Consider the following 25364-nt stretch of genomic DNA (forward strand, 5'->3'; position numbering starts at 1 on the left):
GGCTGGATGTGGTTCACAGGAGCACGGCGATTCCTTATGAACATCATCCCACAGCAGTGGAAAACTCATCCAGCCGAGCCCTTCCCAGTTTTATTCCAGTGATAACTGCCAGGGATCAAATCTAATCATCTTTTTTTCACTTGCTGTTGCTTTTTTCATCAACAGAATGCTTTGGATTTCAAACAACCCCTGGCAACTCCAGCTTCACCCCTCTTCCTTTTTTCCCTCTTTGCTCCCAGGACGTTCCCTCTGTGGCTGCTGCTCCTTTTCCAGGACAACAGCAGCAAAAAGAGGAAAAGCTAAATGAAAGCTGTGAAGTCATTTCCCTCCCAGGGTGATGCTGTCACCATGATTTCCCCCTCTCTGTGTGTTTGTAACTCCTCTGACGTCTAAAATCAGTGGATTTTTCAGTGGAAAATCAGTGGTGGAGGAACAACCCCTGCCTCCCTTCCCAGCATTTAAAAATGCTGTGGAACAAAGGTACAGCTGAGAAATGGGTGGTGCAAACAGGGAAACTCCCATCTGGTTTGAGCGAGTGGGAAGGGACCTTAAACTCATCCGGTTCCACCTTCTGGACACTTCCCACTCTCCCAGGCTGCTCCAAATCCCGTCCTTGGACATTTCCAGCGACCCAGGGGCAGTCACAGCTTCTCTTGGAATCCTGTGGGAGATTCTCCCCACTTAAACCCACCAAAAAGTGGAATTAATAACAGGGGATGACGATGTGAGGGGGAAAAAAAATCCTAAAAACAAGCAAAGAAACCCCTCCAACTCAGCATTCCCTGGAACAGCTGGCTGTTATCCCTCTAAAATCCAGACTGCTCTTCCTTCTTTTGCCCTCACTTCATTTCCCAGGAACCTGGGATGAAAACCAGGGAATAAACCCCCAAACAAATCCCCAGGTTCAGCCCCTGAGTGTCATTTCCCAACTGGTTCCAAATATCTTTTTTTTTATCCTGAAGGGGATTCAGGTCCAGGGAACAATTGCCTGGAAGAGAGGACAGGTCCAGCCTTGTCTGGATACAAACAGGGAAACTCCCATCTTTCAGTTTTTCCTGCTTTTCAAGGACAAAGTTCCTAAACTGCCAGTGCTGTTCATTTTCATTTTCATCCAAAGCTTTGTCGATTTAAGGTGTGGGAGAAACTGAAATATTTCCTCTGTGATACTCTGCCATCACTCCTACCCCAACAATTCCTTTTTTTTTCCTTCACTTTTTCTTTTCAAAGTTTACGTTTTGTGGTTTATGGTGGTGGAGGCCTCATTTACCTCAGGTTTCATTCCCTTGGTGGTCACAAAGCTCTTTTTTCTTATTATTCTCCTTTTCCAGGAATTCCTTTGTGTTATTTACTGCTCTGAGTTTTCATTCCATTTTTCCATGCAGCAAAAGCTTCACAGTGTCAGCATTCAAGGCGAAACCCAGATGCCTCTTACACCAAACTGAATGGGAAAAATCAAAATATTTCTGCAGCCTTAAAGCCAAATTTTGGCTCAGCTGTTACATCTGGGACTGTAAATTATTTTGGCATCCAAACAATGTCCTGTCACTGCAGTAACCACACTCTCCTCACTTCATGGAGATCTGAAATAAAAAATAAGAAGAGATTCATGTGAATTATCCATGAACAAAATAAGAATCTGATTCCTTGCAGCCTCCTCCCTTGGGATCAGCCCTCATTTTCTTTGGCTGTAATTAATTACGAAAGGTAAGAACAGAAAGGTGATGTACCTGTAATCCACCCAGGGATAGAAACAAGGGCCAGAATTTTATATTTAACAAAATAAAATTAAATTAAAGCCAAGATCAGTGGGCATCTTGAGCAGAGTAAAATTATTTACTTGGGATAAATAGTGAAGGAATTCACAATTCTAATGTGAATATTGTGCAGATTAATTGTGCCCTGTCTCAGCCCATGACAAAACAGCTCTGCTGCAGCCAGAGTTGCTCATTAAATTGATAAATAATTGATAACTATCAGTGCTATGAGCTGAAACACAACAGGATTTAACAAAGCTCCCCTGTAATTTCCATTTTTTCAGCTCACCCTGGTGCTGGGTTTGTCTGACCTGACAAATTCCATTGTCCCTCGGCACATGGTAATTAACACACCCTCCAAACTCCACATTTCCCAGTCTGCTGAGACCTCATTCCAAAAATTTCACTGTAAATCGTTCAGATTTGCTCCAGGAAATTCCTTCTTTCATGGAATTATGGTTGGAAAGACTTCCAGGATCAGGGCCACCACCAAACCGTGGCCTCAAATGCCACATCCTCATTTTTTAAACTTCTTTATTTTTTTTTTCCACATTTTTTTCAACACTTCCAGGCTTGCTGACTCCACCACTGCCCTGGGCAGGTGTTCCAATGCTTCACAGACTTTTCCATGGAGAAATATTTTTCCAAAAATCCACCCTGGCCCAGCCTGAGGTTGTTCCTTCTCCTGCTGTCCATGTTCCCTGGGAGTTGTGGATTTTTTTTTTCACTCCTGTGAACAAATTAAGCTTCATCATTCCAAGCCAAAATTATTTCAGACCCAAATTTGTTATTTATGTCGATCCAGCACCTCATTAGTCCTAATGCAACCCCACTGTTTACCCAGGATATCTATTATTATCTTAACAATAAATAAATATTGAATAAATAATATTTATTTAGGAAAGCTAAATGCAAACTGTCTGGAATCTTAGCAGGAGAAAGGATAATCCCAGACATTTAAATCACCACAAACAATTTTAAATTACTGCTTAAAATTGGTCTTTTTATTGTTTTTTCTTTCCCAGGAAGAAGCCTCTCTCCAAAGACGTTACTCTGCAGCACGTCAGGTGCTTCTTCTCCACAGGTAACCTGGAATAATTCCAATTAAAATTCCTTGCAATCAACTCCAAAATGCCTTTTTAGGGTTTCTTTCGCTCCTGTTCTGAGGGATGAGTGATCAGAAATCACAAATCTCACAGAGAAATCTTCTTTTTTTTTAATCCCAAATAAATCACAGCCCACCCTAGCTTTTGACTTGGGAGTGCAGCAGTCCCCAGATGAACACTGCAAATCTCACAGCCACAAGTAACTTGTCTAAAACTATGAAATTGTTACGAGTTTCTCTGAGGGAAGGAAAGAGCAGCTATTTTTTTTTTTTTTTTTATTGGCAGCTCACAGTCCCCGAGGTGATTTTTAACACTAATAATTAGTGTTGGAAGGTCACCACAAAGGTTTTTTCTGCAGTGGATATCTCTGTTTAAATAGGATTTCTAAAGCTGATTCCACTTCTTTTTAATTTTATTATTTTTTAATGGATGTTATCTCGACTGCCTTTCTTCCCCTTCTTCCTCATGGTCAGAGCCTCCAAGAATTGGTTAAAAACTCTTGAAATTTCAATAAATCTTCTTGGTTTGATCTTTTGTGGCTCTCCTGCCTTGTTCCTGGTGCCATCCTTCTTAATCCAAATTCTTTTTCTACATTCCACGGAAAAACTCACAGTGGTGGAATTTAAAGCAGCAAAAGGAACAGAAAAGTTCAGCTCGTTCCAGCCCCTAGCTCCACATTCCAGATGTGCTGGTGAGAATTATTCCAGTGGCAGAGTCTGGAGATTCAGTCTAAAAAGAAAAAGAAAATTATAAAAACCTCCAGGATCAAATTGTCTCTAAAAAAAACAGTGGTCCAAGCTTATAGGCAGATGCATTTTGCAAATGTTTACTGAAAGAAAAGGTTTTTAAAGTAGCTGATTCATTCATTTTTAGATTACTTTGAAATGAGGGGGAAAAAAAGGTAATTAGTGTTTTCTTTTGCTGGAGGTTTGGGGTTTGATTTGAAGCATAAATTCTTCATTTTGATTTGCTTTAATTATTGATTTTTTGCTCTTTTTTTTTTTTTTTTTTGCCTTTTTTTTTTTTTTTTCTCCACAATTTTCACTCCCGAGAAGCTGATTTTGGAGTTAAACTCCGGGGCAGGTGAGAGAAAAACCTGGCAGCCCCAATCAGCATTTCCTGAGGAAAACAGGCCCAGAGGGACAGGTGGGAATGGGAGGCAAGAGCAGACAGTTCCCAATCCCTGCAGGAATCCTGTCCAAAGGTGCCACGGGCAGTAATGTTATAAAATACTTGGAATTCTGAGGTAGAATCTGAATCCTGGAATGCAGGAATGTACAGAAAACCTGGAATCAGGCAGCCCAGCCAAGTATTTGCTGCCTGGTTGTGCTTTGGAGTGTGTTTGTTTAGATTAAATCAAGAATTAAATCAAGAATTATCTCGGAATTAAATCAGAATTAAATCATGTTTTAAACATCCACCAGAAAGGTTTCACCTTGGAAAACTCCCCGAAGTTTTAATGGATCTTTTTCTGGCTATGGAATTATGGAACCATCCCTGGAAGTGTCTAAGGCCAGGTTGGACAGGGTTTGGCAAAACCTGGGATTAGGGAAAGGAGTTCCTGCCCATGGGATTTTTAAAATCCATTCCCACCTGTTGAGGTAGATGAGGAGAATAAAGTTGTTTAAAGCTGATTAATTTCAAATTATTTGGGGAAATGAGAGAAAACTTGGCTCTGAGGGCTTTGCAGGAAACCTTTGAAGTAACCTAAACCAAGTATTTTACAAAGATTATCAATTCTAAAGACCAAAATCATTAATTATATAGGTTAAAAAAGTAATGAATTACACAGGTAAAAAATTCTGTGGTTTTTTGGCACTTGGAAATACCAACCCATTTGAGCTGGAATCATACTGGGAGCAGAAATACCTGGCTGTGACCAGAACTGGTAGAACCTTATTCCAATTAAAAATAAATCAAAATCATATGAAATATCTAAAGGTGCTGTCAAAAATAGCAATAAAGTTCCTCAAGCACTTAAAACTTTGACTTTCTGGTACATCAGTAAATATTAAAAGATGAATCTCCTCATTGCACATTTTAATTTCAATATTTTACATTACGCATTTTAATATTGCTCAGTTTTCCTGAGTCTGGCAGAAAATTTGAGGCAGCGTCACACAAGAATCCAACTTATTTTATTTATGGCAACCCTGCAGGCTTATCTGCATAAATTTGGATCCTCAAATCCAAATTATTCTTTGCCCCTGGCTGTGTGCAGGTGTAATTAAAGGCATTTGGATGTCTCATTGGCAGGCAATGCTTGGTAATTTGCTCTGACTGATTTCAGTGGTTGGTTGTGTGTTTTTAATTAATTCAATTGTTTCAGAATCACAGATTTAGAGCATCATTAAGGTGGGAAAAGTCCTCTAAAACCTCTTAGCTCAGCGTTTCATGTAGGGCTTCTCTCGTTTTGCTGCTTCTCTTGGGTTTAACTCTGGTTTAAGCCTGGAAATGAAGTGCTCTCCACACAAATTTGTCAGAAATACTTATTTTCAGTTGTCCTAAAACAAATTCCTCACTTTGGGAGTTATCCCACAAGGGGTGGGATTAATCTCACCCCATCTGGGGTGTGCTAAATAAAATTTTTAAAAAATCTCAATTTCTCTCTGAGCAAGTTGCCCTCTCCTGTTTTGTGTTCTGTGTGTGACAAGAACTTTATTTTGGGATCATTTCAGGGACTCGAATCCTGAATTCAAGAGCTCCCATCAGCAGCCCCTGAAACCAATTCCACCTCTGTCCTCAGATGTCTGGAGTGCCCTCCAGGAGCAGAATTTGGCTACCTCAGAGAGCAGGTGAGCTCTGTTTGGAGTGGGATGAAGGTTAATTCCAATTAATTAATTCCAAACCATCCACATTAAACTTGTGGTGCTGCAGCATCAAACAAACCTGGCACGGACAGGAATGGTCTCATTTTGCCCACAGGAAGGGATTTTCAGATTTTCAAGAGCTTTCTTTGCAGGGGATGTTTGAAGGGGAAAAGACGCTGAAAGAAACTCAGTCCAGGTGTGGGAAACCAGAACTCCAGTGAGAAATAATGGTTTTAAAACTCATTGATCAGGTGTCACTCTCAAAGTTATTCTCTCTCTACGTGATTAGCACAGTTCCTGCTGAGTGGCATTAGGGAGATATCAAGATCTTGAAATTCCTCAAGACCTGAATCAAAAATCTTGAAATGGGTGGTCTTTAAAATTCTTTAAAACTCCACCAGGTGCTGAGTTCTGTGGTGCCTTTAACTTCCTCCCTCCTTCAGCCCCTGGAACACCCAGGAACACCCTCATCTATTTATTTATTAATTGGTTTATTTGTTCCACAGCCAAACAGGTGATACCTCCTGTGCCATTTGAGCGGGTGACACCTCCTGTGCCATCTGAGGGGTGACACCTGTGCCATTTGAAGGAAGGGACACTTCCCATGCCATGTGAAGCTTGTGGAGAGAAGATCTGGAGAGGAAACATCTTCACCATCTCCCAGCTCCCCATGGCTGTGTTTTCTTGGTGCTGCCCTCACAAGGATTCTGTGCTTCCTCTGTTCCAGGAGGAGCTCTGAGCTCTGCCTGTGACCAGGGACACCCCCTCTTTTCCTGGATAATTCTGTTTTTCCCTCTCTCGTGTCCCTCTGTTGTCACCTCATGCCCACATGAGGCACCCAGAACATCCTAGGGAAGCAGAGCAGGCTGGATCCCATTCCCACACCTGGAATTAGGGCTGTGCCTTGGGCCAGGCTCTTTGGAATGGCCCCAAAGCTCATCTGAAAGCTGGAATTCAGAGTCAGCCGCTGTCTGTGCCCCGTGGCTGTTGGCAAACTGAAATTTCATGGAATTCTGGAATGGTTTGGGTTGGAAAGACCTTAAAGATCATCCAGTTCCATGGGCAGAGACACCTTCCGCTGTCCCAAGGTGCTCCAAACTGCATCTGTCCTGGCCTTGGACACTTCCAGGGATCCAGGGGCAGCCACAGCTGCTCTGGGAATTCCAGCCCAGCCCCTCCCCACCCTCCCAGGGAAGAATTGGATCAGAGCCTCAATCCCAGGCCTGATTCCCTGTTCTCCTCCCATCCAAACCAAGGCACCTTTGCTGCTGTGTCTGAACCCACCATCCCATGGATTTTCACCAACAGATTCTCACACCTCGTAAAAATCATCATTAAATAGCAATCACATGAGTGACAATCACATAAATAACGATCACATTCAACAATAATCACATTCAACAATAATCACATTCAATAACAGTCACATAAATAATAATCACATTAAATAACGATCACATTAAATAATGAGGTGTTTTTCATCTTACATCACATGAGAAAGGCTCAGCACCTTTAGAGATTTCAACGCATTCCCTTCATCTTGAAGCAGAATTCCTTGCTAAGGAAACCCCTCAGAATTCCCTTTCTATTCCAGCCACTTCCCTAGATGTGATATACAGGTGTTAATTACAAGCACTTAATTGATACCCTAGAAAAAGGTTGGATCCAGAGGCTTCTGCAGATCCGTTTATCCCAAAAATTTGTGCTCAGGGAGCTCCTGGAAGGAATTGGGTTTGGGATGAGCTGCTGAGGGATTCTGCATCATCTGTCCTCAGCAAGAGGCAAGACCTGGAAATGTGAAACTGGAAAAGTCTCGTCCTTGGCAGATGGGAAAAAAATCTGGATTTCCACCCTAGCATGTTTGGGTGTTGTGACTGGAGCAGTGTTTGCATTTAACACCCTCAGTAACAGAGTGGAGAAACAACTGTGAGGGGAGGGGAAAAGCAAACTGCTCATCAGAGCCATTCCCTAGGCCTTGCAGCAAAATTGGGATGGAAATACGGAAAATTCGGAAAAAAAATGGATTTAAGGGCTGATTGATTAAAATCCTCTTGTATAGAAGCAGCTGGAATGTTGGCGAGAAAAATCCCCCATTTCTGAAATATTTTGGTCCAACCTGTAGTGGATTTAAAAAACTATTGAAGTGTTTTATTAATGTTTTTTTTTTTTCTTCTTCTTCTTCCTCTCCAATTTTATGCTTCCAACTTTTGGGATAAGAACATGAATGTGTAGAGCTCCAGATAGATCCAATGAAGGAAATTATATTTTCCAAAACCAGGGATAAATCCAGTCATGGAATCATTAAGGCTGGAAGAGACCTCTGAGATTACCAAATCCAGCCCCCCCCCCCCCTTTTTTTTTTGTTTTCATTATTTGTCCAATCTGACAATTTTTACTTAAAAATATAAAAACCTTCAGCTGTGTGGGAACAACATCACCATTCCTCAGGTCATTAACACTCCTTGTAATCAATCAAGTCCTGCCATTGCTCTGCTGCTTCTGCTCTGCAGTTAAAATAAATCTAATTCAATTTATTCAGGTAAAAACTCAAGGTTTTGGTTGGACATTCTTCCCTCTAACCTGCAGTTTTCAGCAGGACAATTTCTAATTTCACTGCTAAGACCACAGCTCTGATCTTCAACTCGTGATAATTTATTTTTCCTGATTCCACACCATTTTCTAGAGATTTTTGGGTTTTCCCACAGATGGAAGTGTGGATTTTTTTGGCTTGAGCTTCCATTTGTTTTCATTTCCATTTCATTTCCAATCTATCCCTTCAGAGCAAAGTCCTTTAGGGCAAAATATCCTACAGCTGTCCTTTAAAGTAAATGATAAATTCTTTGGGACCCTGTCTGCTTTATTTCACTGCTCACTTTTCCCAGTAAACCTTATTTTATATTTTATTTTATTTTGTATTCATTTTCCATTTCTTTTCCATCTAGCTAAATGGGAAATTCTACTAAAGGGAAAACAAAAATTTGGCTGCTTCACCACTAAATAATTCTCAGTGCTGAGCTTTTCAGGGCAGGACTAAATTCACATTATCCAAACTCATTTATAGGGAAAAAGCAGGAAGGAAAGGGAGGTTTTCACTCCTAAACACCTCAGACACATCCCATGGCACAGTCCTCCCCATATTTTTTACATTCTGGAATAATTTTAGAAGTCTTTTTTGGGAGTTTTAAAAGTCATGGAGTAGTTCTATAAGAATTATAGAATTAATATTAATTAAATTCTACATTTCTGGTGACATTTGGACTAGAAAAACCTTCCCTCTGGAAAACATTTCCCAGTTTTCCTGATATGCTCCCCCTGTAGAAGGGACAGCCTGAGAGAAAGGCAGGGAGTATTTTGAACATTGCAGGATGCTGGATTTTGACACAGTGAAGTCCTGTAGGATAAAATGTTCCTTTTCCAGGATAAAAATATCCCTTTCAGGGGATAAAGTGTTCCTTTTCCAGGATAAAATATTCCTTTTCCAGGATAAAATATTCTTGCCCCTTGAAGGCAGTGACAAAAGTCCCTAAGACTTCCCCAGTACCTCTGGTAGCAAAAAATTCCCTGTTTCTTACGTAATTTCCACATTTTTATCCCACTATTCCTGATCTTCCTGGTGTGTGGATTTATTAAGCCACCGCTGAAATATTTTTTTCCCCCTGTAATCACAGCATTCCCACAAGCTAAAATGCTCCTTGCAAAAAGAACAGGGTGAAATTATTTTGGATTTCTGCACCATGGATGAGGTCAGGGTGGAAAAATCTTTGAACTCCCTCCCAGACTGATAAATCTGTAAATCCATAAATCCTGAATCTCTGAGCTGGCCTAGACCAGAGACATTCTGGAATGTCTGAAGCACTGCCAGAGAAATTCTTCATCAATCCAGGCCTTTTCCTTGCTTTCCATTGATGATATCTGGATGGGGATGAGAAGATTTTATCAGAGCGGTCTCGTTATCCCTGAGCACTCAGATTTTGGCTCTGGATTTTCTGCAGATCAGGAATTTGGATTTTTTTCTGCAGGAGACACAACAACTCAGAGGTGCCTTGGGTGCTCCTCAAGGTTTATGTTGTCCCTGGGGTATTACAGGAACTTTTTCAAGGAAATTCCTTTTTTATTTACTCAGAATTCTTTCCAGCAGTGCTGCTCCACAGGTTTGGGAACAGGGAGCTCCAATTCCGCTTTCCCACCTGCTGCCGAACCTCTTTATTGCCCCTGATTAATTAAATCAAGAAATGAAAATTGAGAGTTGTGGGTGTTGTTTTTGCAAACTCCCCAAGTTCTGAGAGGATTGGGAACAGGTTTTGTGTGATGAGGAGGTGCCAGGGTTTATTTCTCACTGTCTCAGTGTGACTGCAGCATCAGTAACTCTGTCAGACACAAATTTCCTTCTTCATTGCTATTTTAAACCAGGAATCTTTTCCCCCCTCAGCTTTAGGCAATTCGGGTGTATTAGGGGACAGATTTGTGTCCCACCTGATGCAGCTCTTGTGGAAGGTCTGCAGACCAAAGTTCCCATTCCTCAGAGGCGCCTCCCTGAAGAAGCCAAAGCTGAGCACCAGGAGCCAGGAGGAGCTGGAAAAGGAGTGGGCACATCCAAAGGTCGGAGTGATATTCATGGAATTACAGAACCAGGATGGTTTGGGTTGGGAGGGACCTTAAAAATCATCCAGTTCCAACCTCTGGACAATTTCCACTATCTCAGGGTGCTCCAAGCCCCATCCAAAGCTGGACACTTCCAGCATTCCAAATAATTATTAAAAAAACCAGTGACCGCTTAGGCATAAGTGGATGAGGTTGAGATATTCCTCCAAAACTACTGGAAATCTGTGGAAAATGTTCACTTATCATTGGAATGAACCCCCTTCCCTTCTCTAATTCCTGCAGAGACTGAAGTGCCTGGTGAGAACTTCCAGAGGAAATCCAGCAAGGTCAAGTTGGGTTCTTCTCCTGTGCCTGGTGAGAACTTCCAGAGGAAATCCAGCAAGGTCAAGTTGGGTTCTTCTCCTGTGCCTGGTGAGAACTTCCAGAGGAAATCCAGCAAGGTCAAGCTGGGTTCTTCTCCCAAGTTGGGTTCTTCTCCCAAACTGGGCTCCTCTCCCAAGCTGGGCTCCTCTCCCAAACTGGGATCTTCTCCCAAGTTGGGTTCTTCTCCCAAACTCGGCTCCTCTCCCAAGCTGAGTTCTTCTGTTCCTCAGCTCCAATCCCAGCCAGACTCCCATTCCAAACCTGTCCTACCTCCAATCCCACCTGGATGGAAAAGCACCAACCCCTGATGGCCACTGCCATCTCCATTTTTGTCTGACTCTTTCTAAGCCTGCTTTTCATCTCTTTCTCTTCAAAATCTATCAAATATTATTGCCGAATGCATTTCTGATTAACTCTCAAAAAAAAAAATTATAACTTTATTAAACAGCAATTTCTGTATTTCCCAAAGCCAGAAAATATTTCCCTGGGCAGTCTCAGCTGGGAAATGGTGGAGAGATACCACAGATTTGTATCTTCCATTAATTTCTCTCTTTCTTCCCCTTCCTATATTATAGATTTAATTGAGGTGTGGAAGCACCAGGGCTTCTGATAATATTGTCTGTATTGTAGGACTGGTGAATTATTTAAAAAAAGCGATTTTGTGAAATGTTGAGGGAAGTTGAGAGTGAAAAGCAGTTTGGAGTTGGGGATGTTTTTTAATAAAATGTGATTGAGTCATAATTATTTGATATGCAAGTGGATTTAAACAATCTAGCGAGGAGTCATCACCAAAAATGAGAATGATTGAGAGCCAGCTGAAGGGGTAAGGAGTGATTTGGATTTTTCACAAGACAAAAAAACCTCCTGAATTAATGTTTGTCCAAATTAATTTTCGTTGCCTTCTGCTTCCAGAGCCCTTTTGCCTCAGCAGGTTCCTCCTTAGAGCCCTTTCCCTGCACAAAAAACGGAATTTTGTCCCAGTTTGGAGCCAGGATAAAGCCCAAAATGTACCTTGTGGCCAAGATTTTTGTTGATTAAATTGGATGAAATGCACCAAGCAGCTCAGGATAAGCAATTTGGATTCAGGGAGCCTCAGATTCCAAAGTGTTTTAGGAAGCATTTTCCATGGAGCAGCAGGCTGGATCCTCAAGCTGAAGATCAGCAGCTCTTCCAAAGCTCCAGATTTCCATGGTGGATTTTGGCAGAACAAGAAGTGATTCCGTAGCCCTGGGGCACAGGGAACTCGGAGCCAAAAATGCAAAATTTTGGGGTTTTTTTGGCCACAGCAGTTCAGTGAGGCGAGTGCTAGACTGGACTGAAAAACCACCCAGAATCCTGCAGCAAACCATGGAATCATGGAATAGCTGGGTGGGAAAGGACCTTAAATCCCATCCAGTGTCCAGGGACACCTCCCACTGTCCCAGGTGCTCCCAGCCCCAATGTCCAGCCTGGCCTTGGACATCCCAGGGATCCAGGGCAGCCACAGCTGCTCTGGCAATTCCAGCCCAGCCAGGAATTCCTAATTCCCAAAATCCCATCCATCCCTGCCCTCTGTCAGTGGGAAGCCATTCCCTGTGTCCTTGGATCTGATGGTGGGGTCTTCTCCTGAATCCCACCCAGCCAGAATGAGTCTTTCCTATTTTCTCATATTAAAGAAAAAATGGCGAGTTGTTACTTAGATTGGATATTCATTAAAATTTCTTTCTGGAAAGAGTTGGAACAGTGGAGTCCCCATTCCTGAAGGATTTCAAAGCTGTGTGGGTGTGGCACTTGGGGACATTCATTAGTGGTGGCCTTGGCACTGCGGGGAATGGTTGGAAGATCATAGAGTGCTTTTCCAACCTAAACAATTCCATGATCCTGTTAATTTTCCAGCCACCAGCACAGCATGAAAAGAGAAACAAACCCAACAGCCTTTGAAGAGGATACAGATTTATTTCACTTTAAAAGAAAAAAACCAACCCAAACCCTACCCTAAACCCAACCAGCCACCCCAAAAGCAGTCGGGCTCCTTCCCTTTTCCAGCCTCTGCTAAAAAATAGGAGATCTGATCTCTACACAAACATTAAAACCAAACTAATCAGCAGCCCCCAGCCTGGAGGGGGAGCCTGGATTTAATTAATTTTGGCTAACAAGGCCCTTCTGCCTCAACCTTTCCTCCTCTGTTCTCCAGCAGGAAGGGAATTGCTGCTTATAAATATTCCAAACACACTGATCATGCCAGGAAGTTAAAAAAAAAATATCCCCCTGACAGCAACAACCAACCTACAGCTGATGTGTTGGGAGTGAAATGCACATGGTTAAAAAAAAGGGGAATGCCCAAATCCCCCAAATATTCCCATGTCCCATGGGAACTGGGGACAACACACAAGGTCCTGGAGAGGAAGAGTGACCCAGAATATGCACAGAATGTTACACCGGGGAGCAGCTCTGTGCCAGCTCTGCTCAGTCCCTGGATCCTACAATCCCTGGATAAAACAATTCCTGGATCCCTGCAATCCTACAATCCCTGGATCCTGCAATCCCTGGATAAAACAATCCCTGGATCCCACACCCACAGACCTTGAGTTACGGCTCTGGTGTTTCACCACCATGCTTGATCTCTGAAGAACCTCACCCTGTTCCTAAAATCCTTCATCCCAAATTTCTGTTTGCTTTCCTACCTCCCCAGTCCCAGCTGAAGCTCCATGGGAAGAGCCTGGAAGATGAAAATCAGGGATAAAGGTTTTGACTCTCTCTGGGTCTTCCTGGAGCCACCACAAACAGCTGGAACACCTGACCCGCACCAGGTCAGCCTCCCCATCTACAAAATCCTTGGAAAAATCCCATGGCACTTGAAATCCAACTTTTTCAGGCTCAGAAAAACAGGAACTCGGGGAAAAAAATCCTTCAGGACCTCAAGATGGAGCTGCAGGTCCTGGCACCACCACGCTGGCTCTGCCTGGGATGGAGTTCCCTTTTCCCACACCAAGATTTGGGGATAGGGTTAAACCAGTGCTCCCAGCACAGCATGGAGCCTTTCCCTTTTCCCACTCTGTCTCCCAGCAGGGGCTTATCCCAGACAGCTGATAAAAATCAGCAGTAAAAACAGAAGGAAGAAGTTTTAGAAAGGTGACCTTGGCTCAGGGAATGCCTGGGAGGGAGGTGTTGCCTTTTCCTCATGCTGGGATGGTTTTTTTCCATCATTTTTCCTTTATCCCTCCTGGATGCCTCAACTGTCCCAGCTGAGCAGGGACAGCAGCAGCACCACGGGAACAAGGTGCTGCTCCAGGAAAACCACAGGGAAACTCCAGGAAATCCAGCCAGGGGTGACACTGAGGGACAAGGAGCCTGTGCCAGGCTGACATAAAAGCCATGAGGAAGCTGATTCCAAGGGATGGGAGAACTGAGAAAGGGAGAGTAAACCCAGCCCTCTCAGGATCCACTGGACTGACTGGAAGCTCCAGCTGGGGCTATATCCCACATCGTCCCAGCACAGGGATCAGGGATTCCCACCAGAATGGGGCCGAGTCATCAGCTCCAGACACTGGGACAATTAAAGGTCAGCACCAAACTGGCTCAGGGTCCAGCTGATCCAGGCCAACAGCACAGAAGTTGGGCTCCCAACAAAGCTGAGTCAGCTTTTCCTTAAAAAGGGTTATTCCAATTGGAAAAAAAAAAAAAAAAACAACAGGAGGAAAAATTGGAAGCAAAAGGAGTCACATAAAAATGCCAACTCACAAAAAATAACCTGATTGTTTCTCCATGATCCATTCCCAGCAGAGGATCCCCATTTTCCCAGGAGCCTGGCACAGCCAACACCTCCCCTGTTATAAAAACACCCCCTGGGAGGGGGGACAACTCCCTGCTGCTCTGCTCTTAAAAACAACAAAAAAGTCCCTGCAGAAAATCCCTGGATTCACTCCTCCTTGGGCCTCCTCCTCTGGCAGCAGGCCAGGAAAGGCCTGAGGCTGTTCCACACCTCGGTGTACATCAGGGTGCCCACGAACACAAAGGCAGTGCCCAGCCAGTGCCAGCCTGTGAAGGGGTTCTGGAAGTAGAGGATGGAGAAGATGAGGCTGACGAACTTGCGGAGCGTCACCACCAGGGTGACCGTGAGGGACGTGCACTCCGTGGTCAGGATGAACACGCCACGGATGCAGATGTACCTGGGAGCAGGAGGTTAAGGGATAGCAGGGATGGACACTGGGGATTCCCTCGGGGAATGGGAAGGAGAAGAGAGATGGGCAGCCTGGTGGGGATATGGGGGAAATTCCCTCCTGGGATCAGCTGGGTTGGAACAGGGCGCTCCAAACTCAGGGATATCCCAAATCTCCCAGTTTCTCCAGCGTGTGGGCAAAGGGTGACAATCCCGGCCACAGAGCCAAGGGAAGCTCCAGACTCCTCCCTTTCCATGGAGCAGAAGTCCCAGAATCCCAGAACAAACCAGGTTGGAAAACACCTTTTAGATCACCAAGTCCAACCCAAAAAACAAAAGTTCCCTTTCCCTGTATTTTTGGAGTTACACAAACAGCAGCTCCTGACGGCAGGGAAGACTCCAAGGATTCAGCTGCTCCAGGGAGCAGAAGGTAAGGGATAACAGGGATGGAGACTAGGGATTCCCTTTGGGAACAGGAAGGAGCAAGGAGATGGGCAGCCTGGTGGGGATATGGGGGAAATTCCCTCCTGGGATCAGCTGGGTTGGAACAGGACATTAGAAACTCAGGGAAACCCCAAACCTCAGATTCCCCCACTGGAGCAACTGGGGCTGAGTTGGACAATGGAAGCTCCAGACTCCTCCCTTTCCATGGAGCAGAAGTCCCAGAATCCCAGAATGAAACAGGTGGAAAAGACCTTTGAGTCCTCTGAGATCACCAAGACCAACCTAAAAAACCAAAGTTCCCCTTCCCCGTATTTTTGGAGTTACACCAACAGCAGTTCCCGAGGGCAGGGAAGACTCCAAGGCTTTAGGATCCCAGCCGCAGCGCTGCTGTGCCACCCCAGTGGGATAAAGGATAAAGGATGAAGGATACTGGGTGATGACATTCATGAGGAGGTAGAACCACATGATTGGCAGGGTCAGGCCGATCACTGGCACCTGGAACAGTTCTGCAGGAAATAAAGGATGGGATCAGGTCACTGCTGGAGGAGTCTCTCTCCTTCCCAGGACTAACCATGATCCAGGACTCCCTGCAGCCTTACATAGCCCTTCAGCCTGGAATTCCAGAGGGAAGAATGGAAAATAAGGAAAAAATAGGAAAAATATTAGGAGAAAAGCTCTGTCTCTCTGTGTCAGAGCTCTTGTGCTGGAAGAATCCACTGTTCCCATGGCAAATCATGAGAAACATCAGCTAAAAAAAAAAATCCCAGCAGGTTCATGTTTACATCCCTCATTAAGGATTACATCCTGGTACTCCCATTTTTGAGCTACCACATTCCTTTTCCCAGGGATCACTCTTGGATGTGGCTGGTGTGTGGGAATTAGTAAGAAACTTGGGCTTTAGTAATGGAATGGTTCTTTAAATTCCACCCCGTGCCATGGGCAGGGACACCTTCCACTATCTCAGGGCGCTCCAAGCCCCATCCAGCCTGGCCCTGGACAATTCCAGGGATCCAGAAGCAGTCACAGCTTTTCTGGGAATTCCATCCCAGCCTCTTTCCACCCCCCTAGCCAGGAATTCCTTCCTGCAAATTCCTCAAAATTCAAAAGGTTTGGAACACCCCGAGCTGCCAGCATACACAGCTGCAGGAAGGAAACTTCCCAGAGGATTTTCCAGAGGGAAGGCAGGCCCAGGACCACGGATGCCTGAGCACAGCACTCACCAGACTGGTTGAAGAGCACAGCGTGCTGGTAAATGTTGGGAGCCAGGAGCAGGAATCCAGGGAGTGGCAAGGCGTGCTGGGGGGAGAAACAAATCCATGGTGGGATCAGGGGTGGGAATCCAGCCCAATTCTCTGCTGGAAAGCAGCTGGATGAGAGCAGGCTCCTCACTGCTCCACATCCTGCAGTGTAGGATCCTTTTTGTGCCCAGTCCAGGAGCGGAGGGGACTGTGGAGAAGGAAAAGGCCCAGGGACTCACATTGTAGAACAGGGCCTCCTTGGAGTGTTTCCCAAATTTCTGGTACAGTGTCTCCTGGAAAATCCCCATCCTGGCAGACATCAGCAGGGCAAAGGTGAGGGCAGCAATACCTGCAAGGGAAGCATAGCCCTGCAGCTTCAGCTCGCCATATCAGGCTTTCAGGGCAAAAAAAAAACACAAAAAAACCAAAATGTCCAAACTTGGTATGAAAACTGCTAAGGATTCAGGAGTTTGAAATCCCAGAGATGTCTTAAAAATACCAGGGATGCAGTTTGTGCCACTACTGATAATAGTCAATCCCAGATTTCTGAAAGAACCACCAACAGACCCAGGGTGGAGGTAGAAAACCAGACTTTAAAGCCTCCTCTGTGAAATCCTGTGCTGAAGGAACACCTGGAGCAGCCCCAGCCCCTCTCCTCTCCCTCTCTGCTCCAGGACAGGGCTGCTTTTGCCAAGAGAATTCCAAGAATCCTGCTAGCATCCCAGAAATGTGGCCCTCACGTACCCAGCAACCACCAGAGGAAAGCCTGGGGTCCATCCTCTTGATTTAAGCTGGAGTCAGATGCCTGAAAGGAGACACAAGAATCACCAAGAGCCACCAGGTCCCTGCAGCTTCCCCAGGCTTCCCACTCTGCTCCAGGAAATGCAGAGATTCCAGCAGAAAAGTGGCAGAGTCTGAACAAATCTGGATTTTTCCTAAAAAACACCTTGGTTTGATGAGACTGAACTTTTTTAAGCACAAAAATAATCAGTGTCACTTTTCAAGCTCTCAAAGCCAGCACATTCCCAGGTTCCTGTGCCCCCATCCCACTATCAGGTTCCTGCATCCCCATTCCCATGCTCCCGAGTCCCCATTCCCAGGTTCCTGTGAGCCCATCCCATTCCCAGGCTCCTGTGTCCCCATTCCCATGCTCCTGAGTCCTCATTCTCAGATTCCTGAGTTCCCATTCCCATGTTCCTGTGTCGCCAGCCCATACCCAGCTTCCTGTGTCCCAATCCCATCCCCAGGTTCCCGAGTCCCCATCTCCATGTTCCTGTGTCCCCATCCCATTCCCAGGTGCCTGAGTCCCCATTCCCAGGTGCCTGAGTCCCAAGCCCATTCCCAGATTCCTGAGTCCCCATCCCATTCCCAGGTTCCTGTGCCCCCATCCCATTTCCATGTTCCCGTGTCCCATTTCCATGTTCCTGTGCTCTCATTCCATTCTCAGGTTCCTGTGCTCCCATTTCCATGTTTTGTCCCCATTCCCAGTTCCTGTGTCCCCATCCCAGAGATGAAGGAAGGAATAGATGTAGGAAGGAATAAGAGCTCTGACCAAGCCCCAGTCAGGAGCTAAAGCCAGACCTAAACCCAGGCTTATGATCAAGAAATTGAGGAAATCAGGCTGAGGGTATAACTTCAGCTTGACCTGCCTCAGCTCTTACCCTGAGCTTCAGGGAAAATCAAATTATTCACCTTTGCCACAACTGTCAGCTCTATCCCAACATTCCAGCCCTGCTGGGAGTTGATCTGGATTAACACAGAGGCAGAGCCCAGCCCTTCCTCAGCCATTCTAAGGATAAAAAGCTCTGAAATGATGGGGAACTTGGAGCTTTGACAGCTCCATTCCATTTCCAACCTCTCTGAGCTGGATTAAGTGCAGCCAATTTTCACTTGGCCACTGCTTTGTGCCATTTTTTTTGTCATCAGCTCATAGGGTCAGCCCGTGGGTGCTGACCCAGGAAAAGCTCTGCGTTGTGTTCCACATGGATTTGCTTCCCTCCCTCCTCCTCTCCAAGCACAGGCACTTTATTTAAGGGTCAGGCTGGATGACAAGAGGCCTGGAAAAATCCAGCCTGAAAGGCAACAATCTCGTGTGGGATAGGAAGAGGGAGGATTTCAGATGGCTGAGTTTTGTTTAGGATTCACCTGCTCCTGCCTGCAACACAAGCCAAGAAAAAGCAGCTTCTTTCTGTTACCTCTGAGGCCAAAAAGAAAAAAAAAGAGGTTTATTCCCAGCAAAAAGCAGCATGAACAAGTGAAGAGACAGCTGTAATTAAATGAATCCCACATGTCTGTGCATCCAAAACACAGGAAAATAAAACCAGGAGGAAAAGCTTCTGGGGAGCAGATGTAGAGGTAGGAGATACCTCATGTCTCCATGAAGCATCAGGCAAAGGGAATTCCTGAGGTTACCAGGTGTGACCTTGTCCCTTCCCAGTCCTTACCACTTGCTTTGCAGACATGAAAGTGCAGGTGAAGATGCCCAGGGACACCAGGGCTATTGAGGTGTATTTTGACACGCTGTACCTGCACAGGGGACAAGGGACATGTCACTGACCCTACCTGGCTCCTGTCCATCCCCTGTGTCCCTGCATTCCTGCTCCAAACCTGGGATAAGGGGCACATTCCCACTTCCTAGCTGGGAGGACCAGCTGACTCCAGCTCAGCACCTAAAGCAGCTTTTCTCCCAATATTTATCCCAGTTTATCCCACAGCCCCAGCCTTGGCTCTGTGCAGGCACAGCTCAGTGCCAGCCACAACAGCAGGCTGTTATCAGCCTGTTATCAGCACTGCTGGAGCCACAATCCTCAGAATCCTCAGCACAAGGGAGGCACTGAGCTCCATCCCAGCCACAGCCAGCACAGCATCCCCCAGGAGCACTTCCAAAAGAGCCAGGAGTGAACACCGAGCCTGCAGCTGTGTAAAATCTCTTCCCAGCCTGTAATTCTATCCAAGAAAGGAGGGAGAGGTGGAAATGCAGAAGGAGCTGTTCCAGCCTCTATTCCATGCTCTCTGTCCCAGTTTCCCATCATTAAAATCAGAATATTTAACAAGACAGCCACCAGGATGAAACCCATGGCAGAGCATTCCCTGAAGACAGGAAGTTTACCTTTTAGTAAATTTAGAAAATTTACCTTTTCTTCAGGATGATGACCCCTAGAGCCATGCTTGCTATGAGAGAACCCTGGAGGAAAAAAAAAGAAGGGAAAACCACAACAGGAGGTCAGCAGGCCCGAATTCCCCAGACTGGGATGCTCAACCCAAAGGGACACTGCAAACTCAGTGTGCTGGATGCCAAAACACCAAGAGAAATTTTGAAGCAGAAAAACTGACAGGGAGAAACAACAGCTTCCTTAAGGTTGGATATTGGGAAAATTCCTGCCCTGAAAGGGTTTTCCAGCCCTGGCACAGCTGGAAGTCCCCCTGAAGGGATTTCCAAGCCCTGTGGATGTGGCACTTGGGGACGTGGGGCAGTGGTGGCCTTGGCAGTGCTGGCACTGGTTGGACTCCACGAGTTTAAAGTTCTTTTTTCTGCCTCAATGACTCCATGATTCTGAGTCCCTTCATCTAGGAAAAGGGGAGAAGGTGAGCTGGCTGCCTTGAGAACAAGGACAGTGGGTTGGACTTCCCCTTTTTTCTTCAGTGCGTGACCAGAACGTAGCCAAATCCCACTGGTTTAACTGGGAACAGGAGCCCAGCTCCAGGGATTGACTGCAGGATCAGAACCACCCCCTCCCATTTCATGTGGGACAGATCTCCTTCAGTGTGGGCTGGTTTTATCCTTTTGAACCTCTCCTGATTCCAGATATTCCACCCCCAAGATGTGCTGTGGGAAAACAGCTGCCATGGGGAGATTTTGTAATTCCAAACAGCTGGGGCTCCATTTTCCTTGAAAAGATCTTTTAACCTGTAACTCACCCACACTTAAGTGAAGATGCAGTTTAATGTTGGGTTTTTTTCCAAAGCAAAGACTTGTGCAGGTGGAATTAGGCCAAATTCCAAATCCCAAATCCATGCTCTCTGACCTGTGATGTTCAAGACCGGAGCATTAATTTGGTGGCAGGGAAAGCTGGATCCCTTTGGCCAACCAGAGTTTGGGATTGGTTTTGTCACTGTCACTTTCCCCCTCACCTTTGGAATTCCAAAGCCTGCCTGAGCCTGTTTTCCTGTCTGGGAATTTAACCATTAAGCAGGAATGTAACGATCAACACCATCAAGTGAAACCTTTGGAGCTGTGCTTTGGGGTAAAGCTGCTCTCCCACCTGCTGGAATTCAGGATTTCCACAGGGGTTTGGTGCTCTCAGGTGGCAGGACACACGGAGCAGGGATAGTTCCAGCAGAAATTATGGGATGGCAGCCCCAGGGGGAGCAGGCGGAGGAGGAGAAGGGGGCTCACCGAGCGGAAGATCATGTGCAGCGGCATCGCAATGTTCAGGTTCAGGGCGTAGTTATTGACCACGCTGACGGTGAAGAACATGGCCACCATGATGAAATAGTTCCTGAAACATGGAAGAAGACCTGGGAGATGTGCAGGAACCCTCCTGAGATGCTGAGAGACCCCTCAGGAATGACTGTGGGATGCACGGAGAGGTCTGGAGCAGAGCGAAGCTCCCACGTGTGTCACCAAGCTCATCCCCAGTGGAGAAATGCAAAGTGAATTTGGGTGATTTTCCAGGAAAATTCTCCTTTCCCATTCCCACCACACCAAATCCCAGAGATAAAAAGCTCTTTAAGCACAGCAAACTCTACCCTATGCAAAATTCTGTTCCTGTGACAGGGAAGGATCTGATGGCAATTTCCCATTAAAAACTCCTGATAAAACGAGTGTGGATTTTATCTGGCCTGACAGCTTCCCAACACGGCTAGGCAGATGCTGCAGGATGGATGGGATTTACACAGGATAAGTGGAAAAAGCCATTTTATGCAAAGCTTTTTGGAGATAAGAGAGATCCAGGTACAATTCCTGCTAGGGAAAAAGCTTGGGATTGTACCTGATGGGGATAGCCGGGTGCTTCCTCCCGAAGTTGGCTTCGAAGATAAAACCTTCCACTGCAATAAACAGGAATTGGGAGAAGGTCACGATGTTGCCACATCCTGGGAACTGCCTGCAGGCATGGAGAGAAAAGCATCAGAGGAGAACAAACACTGGGATCAACAAAAAGAGGCGGCAGCTCCTGATCCCAAAATGAGAGTCACCCTGTTAAGGCTTTACTCTGGGTTTATTCACCTGAATTTGTGCAGACACCTGCAGGGAGCCCTTCCTCAAACACTTCCCAAAGGGAACCCGTCTGTCAGGACAGCAAGTGAAAGAAAAAACTGCTGGATCTCACTCTTTCCCATGGGAAGTGGCTTTAGAAGGACTCTGCCCCTTCCTAAAAGCTGCTGTGTTTGTTAGAGGTCAGGTAATCGGAGAGGAGGAAAAGGCAGCTGGAAATTCAATATTCCTCATTCCTGCTGCTGGAGGGAAGTGTCAAGGTCAGGTCTGCGCTCTCCCTTGGTTCAGATTTGCTCAATCTCCTCTAAAAAAGCTTCAGCACTCCTGGGATTTCTGGATGCCAAAAGAAAAACAAAAAAACACAAACAAAAAAAAAAGGCCAAAAAAAACCAACAACAACAAAAAAATCAACTTTGGTTGTAGGTTCTAGACATGACTACAGCTCATCACAAGAGCCCCAAAAAGTCCTGGCAGTAAATCCCACGTGACATCCATGGATCTTGTTGATGTGACACCAATTCCAGAAGGCTTCAAAAGCCACAAAATTTTGTCTTGAGCTCAAAAGGAACACTCTTAGACCCTTTTTGTCCCTCCTAGAAGGACCCAGGAATGCAAAAATGCCACCACCTCCCAGCAAATCAAGGTTTGTGTTTATTTACAGGAATTCCACACCAGGGAATTCAAATAAAGCCTTCCCTGCACCCTGATCCTCCCTAAGGAGCTCCCAGGGAGCAGGGAAGGATTTTCTGGGAAGGAGAAGCTCAGAGCAGATAATGAGAAAACCCATGGGAAATAGAGGGATTTAGGGAATTTTCCCCTTTTTTTTTTCCCTCTGATGCAAGACAGAAACTGAGGCCAAGGATTCCTGGGAGAGTCCTGCTCCTCATGGAACACGCTGTCCCTGAATGCAGTTTTGCAGGATTCAAGCTGGGAAATGCCGTGGAAAACAGGAATTTCCAAGCCGTCTCCTCCAAATTCTCCTCGGTCACCCCACAGAGCTTTCCGGAGCAGCAGCGACCTGGGGAATGCAGGAACAGGAAAAATCCCCTTTCTCCCTGCTTTTTCCAGGGATAGGCACCACCCTGAGCCCCTCACCTCTGCCCACATGGCAATTAGCACCTTCGTCCCAGCTTCATTATCCATAAAACTTCAATCCCAAGGCCGAAGAGGTTCAACAGTTCCTCAGAGAAAGAGAGGAAGCAGAGCCAGAAGCTCCAGGATTGCAAATCTTATCTCCAACCTTCCATCTCCAGAGGGAATCACAAGGAGCTGTAAGCCTGGAATAACCCGAGGCTGGTTCCAAGCACTGGACTTTGCCTCTTCCCAGATCATAGATCCCTGGACATGACCCCACTTTATCAACACTGTTGGCACTCAGGGTTTTGTGCTGGCTGATAAGAGAGAGATAATAAAAGGCCCTGTCTTTGGCTCACAATCCGCACTCAGATCTACCTAAAAAAATCCAGATCTATCAACCCAAGGTCTGCTTCAGCTGCAGACAGCTGAAGAGAGTCCTCCCAGCAAGAAGTTTCCCTGCTCTTTCTCTCTCTCTCTCTCCATGGAAAGGGAGAAAATTTGATTTTTGGGCCTGATTTACATCCCTTCCACAGCAATTTAAGCCTCTTAAATCAAGACATTGGAGATTTCTTGTTCTGCCTCCACAGCCCAGCAGAAATATTCCTCTCCTCCCCTCTCCAGCCACTCTCCACACATTTAAAATCTTCTGTCTGCCCTCAGGCATTTCCAGACTAAACACCTCTCATTCCTTTACTTTCCTTATAAATCCTGAGCATATTTCTTCCCAGTCACCTTTGCTACTCCTCACCAGCCTGGTCACCGCTTTTTCCTGGGATCCTGCTCCAGGATTTGGTTTGTTATGGGAATATTCATCTGCAGGAGGAACTCTTCCTTCCAAAACCCAACGAAATAATTGGTGTTATCCCAGTTTTGGGACTAGATGTGAGCAGGGCAAGTAAAAGGCACAGGAACTGAGCTGTTAGGAATGGAGGAATTTTTAAAGTGGATGAAAGGTGCTGCTTAAAAGAAGGTTTTGTGTGAAAAGCAACTTTTCCTCGATGTCTGCAATTGGACTTTTGGAATTTGCTGCTCTTGGCTTCAGGCACCTTTGAATAATTCAGTCTTTGAACACGGCCAAATGTTTTGCTTTAAGGTTTGCTTGGAGGAGCCACAAGTGGCAAAAAGCCAAATCCAAAGGTTTCTTTGCTTCCAGAGGGTTCATCCCTCCTCTGTCACTGATGCTGTAACACAAGCCAAGCAGGAAAAGCAGAGGTTGGAGCAACCCCTGAGAGGAAAGACAACTCCTCACAAAGTTTTCTTTTTCCAGGAACTGCTTCTTGATTTATGCAGGGATTGTGCAACCTGGTGTGAAAGCACCTGAATCCCACTTTGGAGCAAATATCCCAACTGCTGGATTTTGCAGTCCCTTTTTCCTTTAATAATCTGGGATACTGATGAGCTGGATTTGAAAGCTGAAGTGCACTGAGGGCTCAGGGGGTGCAGCCCCACGCTGACTCACTGGGATTTTACACACTAAACCAGCTCTGACATCACTTTTTTTTCCACTCAGGCCTTCCCAGCCCTTTCCCAAGCTCTTCCAGCCTTCCTCCATCAGAGTGAGGAAGGCGAGAGCCCCAAAAACATCAGGGTGAGGAAGGTGAGATCCCCAAAAACACCATGGTGAGGAAGGTGAGATCCCCAAAAACACCAGGGTGAGGAAGGTGAGAGCCCCAAAAACATCAGGGCGAGGTACAAACATCAGTCAGCCTCCGATCTGGGAATTCAAGGGGACTCGGTGACTTTGCAGCGAGTGACGATTCCCAAGATCGCACTCCCAGATGGAAAACGTTCCCTGCTGTTCCCAGGGACAGCTTCCTCGGCGGGATTTCAGCAGGGACGGGTGGGATGAGCTTGGGACACGCCGAGGGGACAGCCCCAGAAAAACCCCACACAAGGCGATGATCCAGGTGGGCGCTCATCGCTGAACGGCCCCACAGCCTGAGGGGGTCAAACCCCCTCAGTGCACACCCCAAACCCACCCCGGCACCTCACAAACCCTGAGGCCTCACCCCGATCCCACTGGGATGGGCTCCCCGACCCTTTATCCCCCCCAAATCCTCTCCGAGGCCCCGCACCTGGCCAGCAGCTCCAGAAAGACCACGTTGCTGCAGCAGCCGCCGAACACCAGCCCCACCGCCACGGCCGGGTGCATGGTGTCGCTCCGGGCAACGAGGCGGCGTCCCGGGCCGCCCCCGCATCCCGATCCCGGGATTCTGCCCCGCTCCCGGCCCCGGCCTCGCCGCCCCCGCTTCCTCTGGCCGCCGGTAGTTCGCTCCCCGCCCGCCGCCACAGGGACTACAACTCCCGGCAGGCTCCGCGCCGCCTTGGCGCGGCTCCTGGTCGGTGCTCCGCCGCGGGGCACGTCGGGAGTTGTAGTTCTGAGATGAAAGAAGTAATGGCGGAGCTGAGGTGGCGTCAGGGGGAGGCGCGGCTGAAGCGCTGTTTGTGATGAGGAGCAGCCTGTAATTGACTTTTGGGGGGTTATTTAATGACCCCAAAACGACAGTTAGAGGCAGTTCCTAAGGATTCCGTGCAAAATAATTCTTTTGCTGTTCAAAATAATAATTTTTACCGGAAGGTTGGGAGAGCTGGGGGCCTTCACCTGGAGAAGGGAAGG

The 25364-nt window shown here is 46.3% G+C and overlaps 2 protein-coding genes across 2 annotated transcripts in view; one reads left to right on the top strand and one right to left on the bottom strand.

Moving 5' to 3' along the window:
- The window catches only part of LRGUK (leucine rich repeats and guanylate kinase domain containing), a 40776-nt gene extending 29833 nt beyond the window's left edge, over positions 1-10943 (top strand). The window contains exons 17-21 of the mRNA XM_062492536.1: positions 2780-2838; positions 5539-5655; positions 10124-10269; positions 10555-10619; positions 10845-10943. Of these exons, the coding sequence (XP_062348520.1) occupies positions 2780-2838; positions 5539-5655; positions 10124-10269; positions 10555-10619; positions 10845-10943 (486 nt within the window). The remainder of the gene's footprint in view (positions 1-2779; positions 2839-5538; positions 5656-10123; positions 10270-10554; positions 10620-10844) is intronic.
- A 1642-nt stretch (positions 10944-12585) lies between these two features.
- Positions 12586-25000, bottom strand: SLC35B4 (solute carrier family 35 member B4). Its single transcript, XM_062492382.1, has 10 exons — positions 24823-25000; positions 21447-21560; positions 20852-20954; positions 19590-19639; positions 18900-18981; positions 17200-17260; positions 16695-16804; positions 16438-16513; positions 15648-15723; positions 12586-14783 (listed from the first exon to the last, which is right to left on the bottom strand). The coding sequence occupies exons 1-10, from the start codon at positions 24897-24899 to the stop codon at positions 14534-14536; spliced, it is 999 nt and encodes a 332-aa protein (XP_062348366.1). The 5' UTR covers positions 24900-25000; the 3' UTR covers positions 12586-14533.
- Positions 25001-25364: the final 364 nt, after the last annotated feature.

This window comes from Cinclus cinclus, chromosome 4 (assembly GCF_963662255.1).
Source record: "Cinclus cinclus chromosome 4, bCinCin1.1, whole genome shotgun sequence".
NCBI lineage: Eukaryota > Metazoa > Chordata > Aves > Passeriformes > Cinclidae > Cinclus > Cinclus cinclus.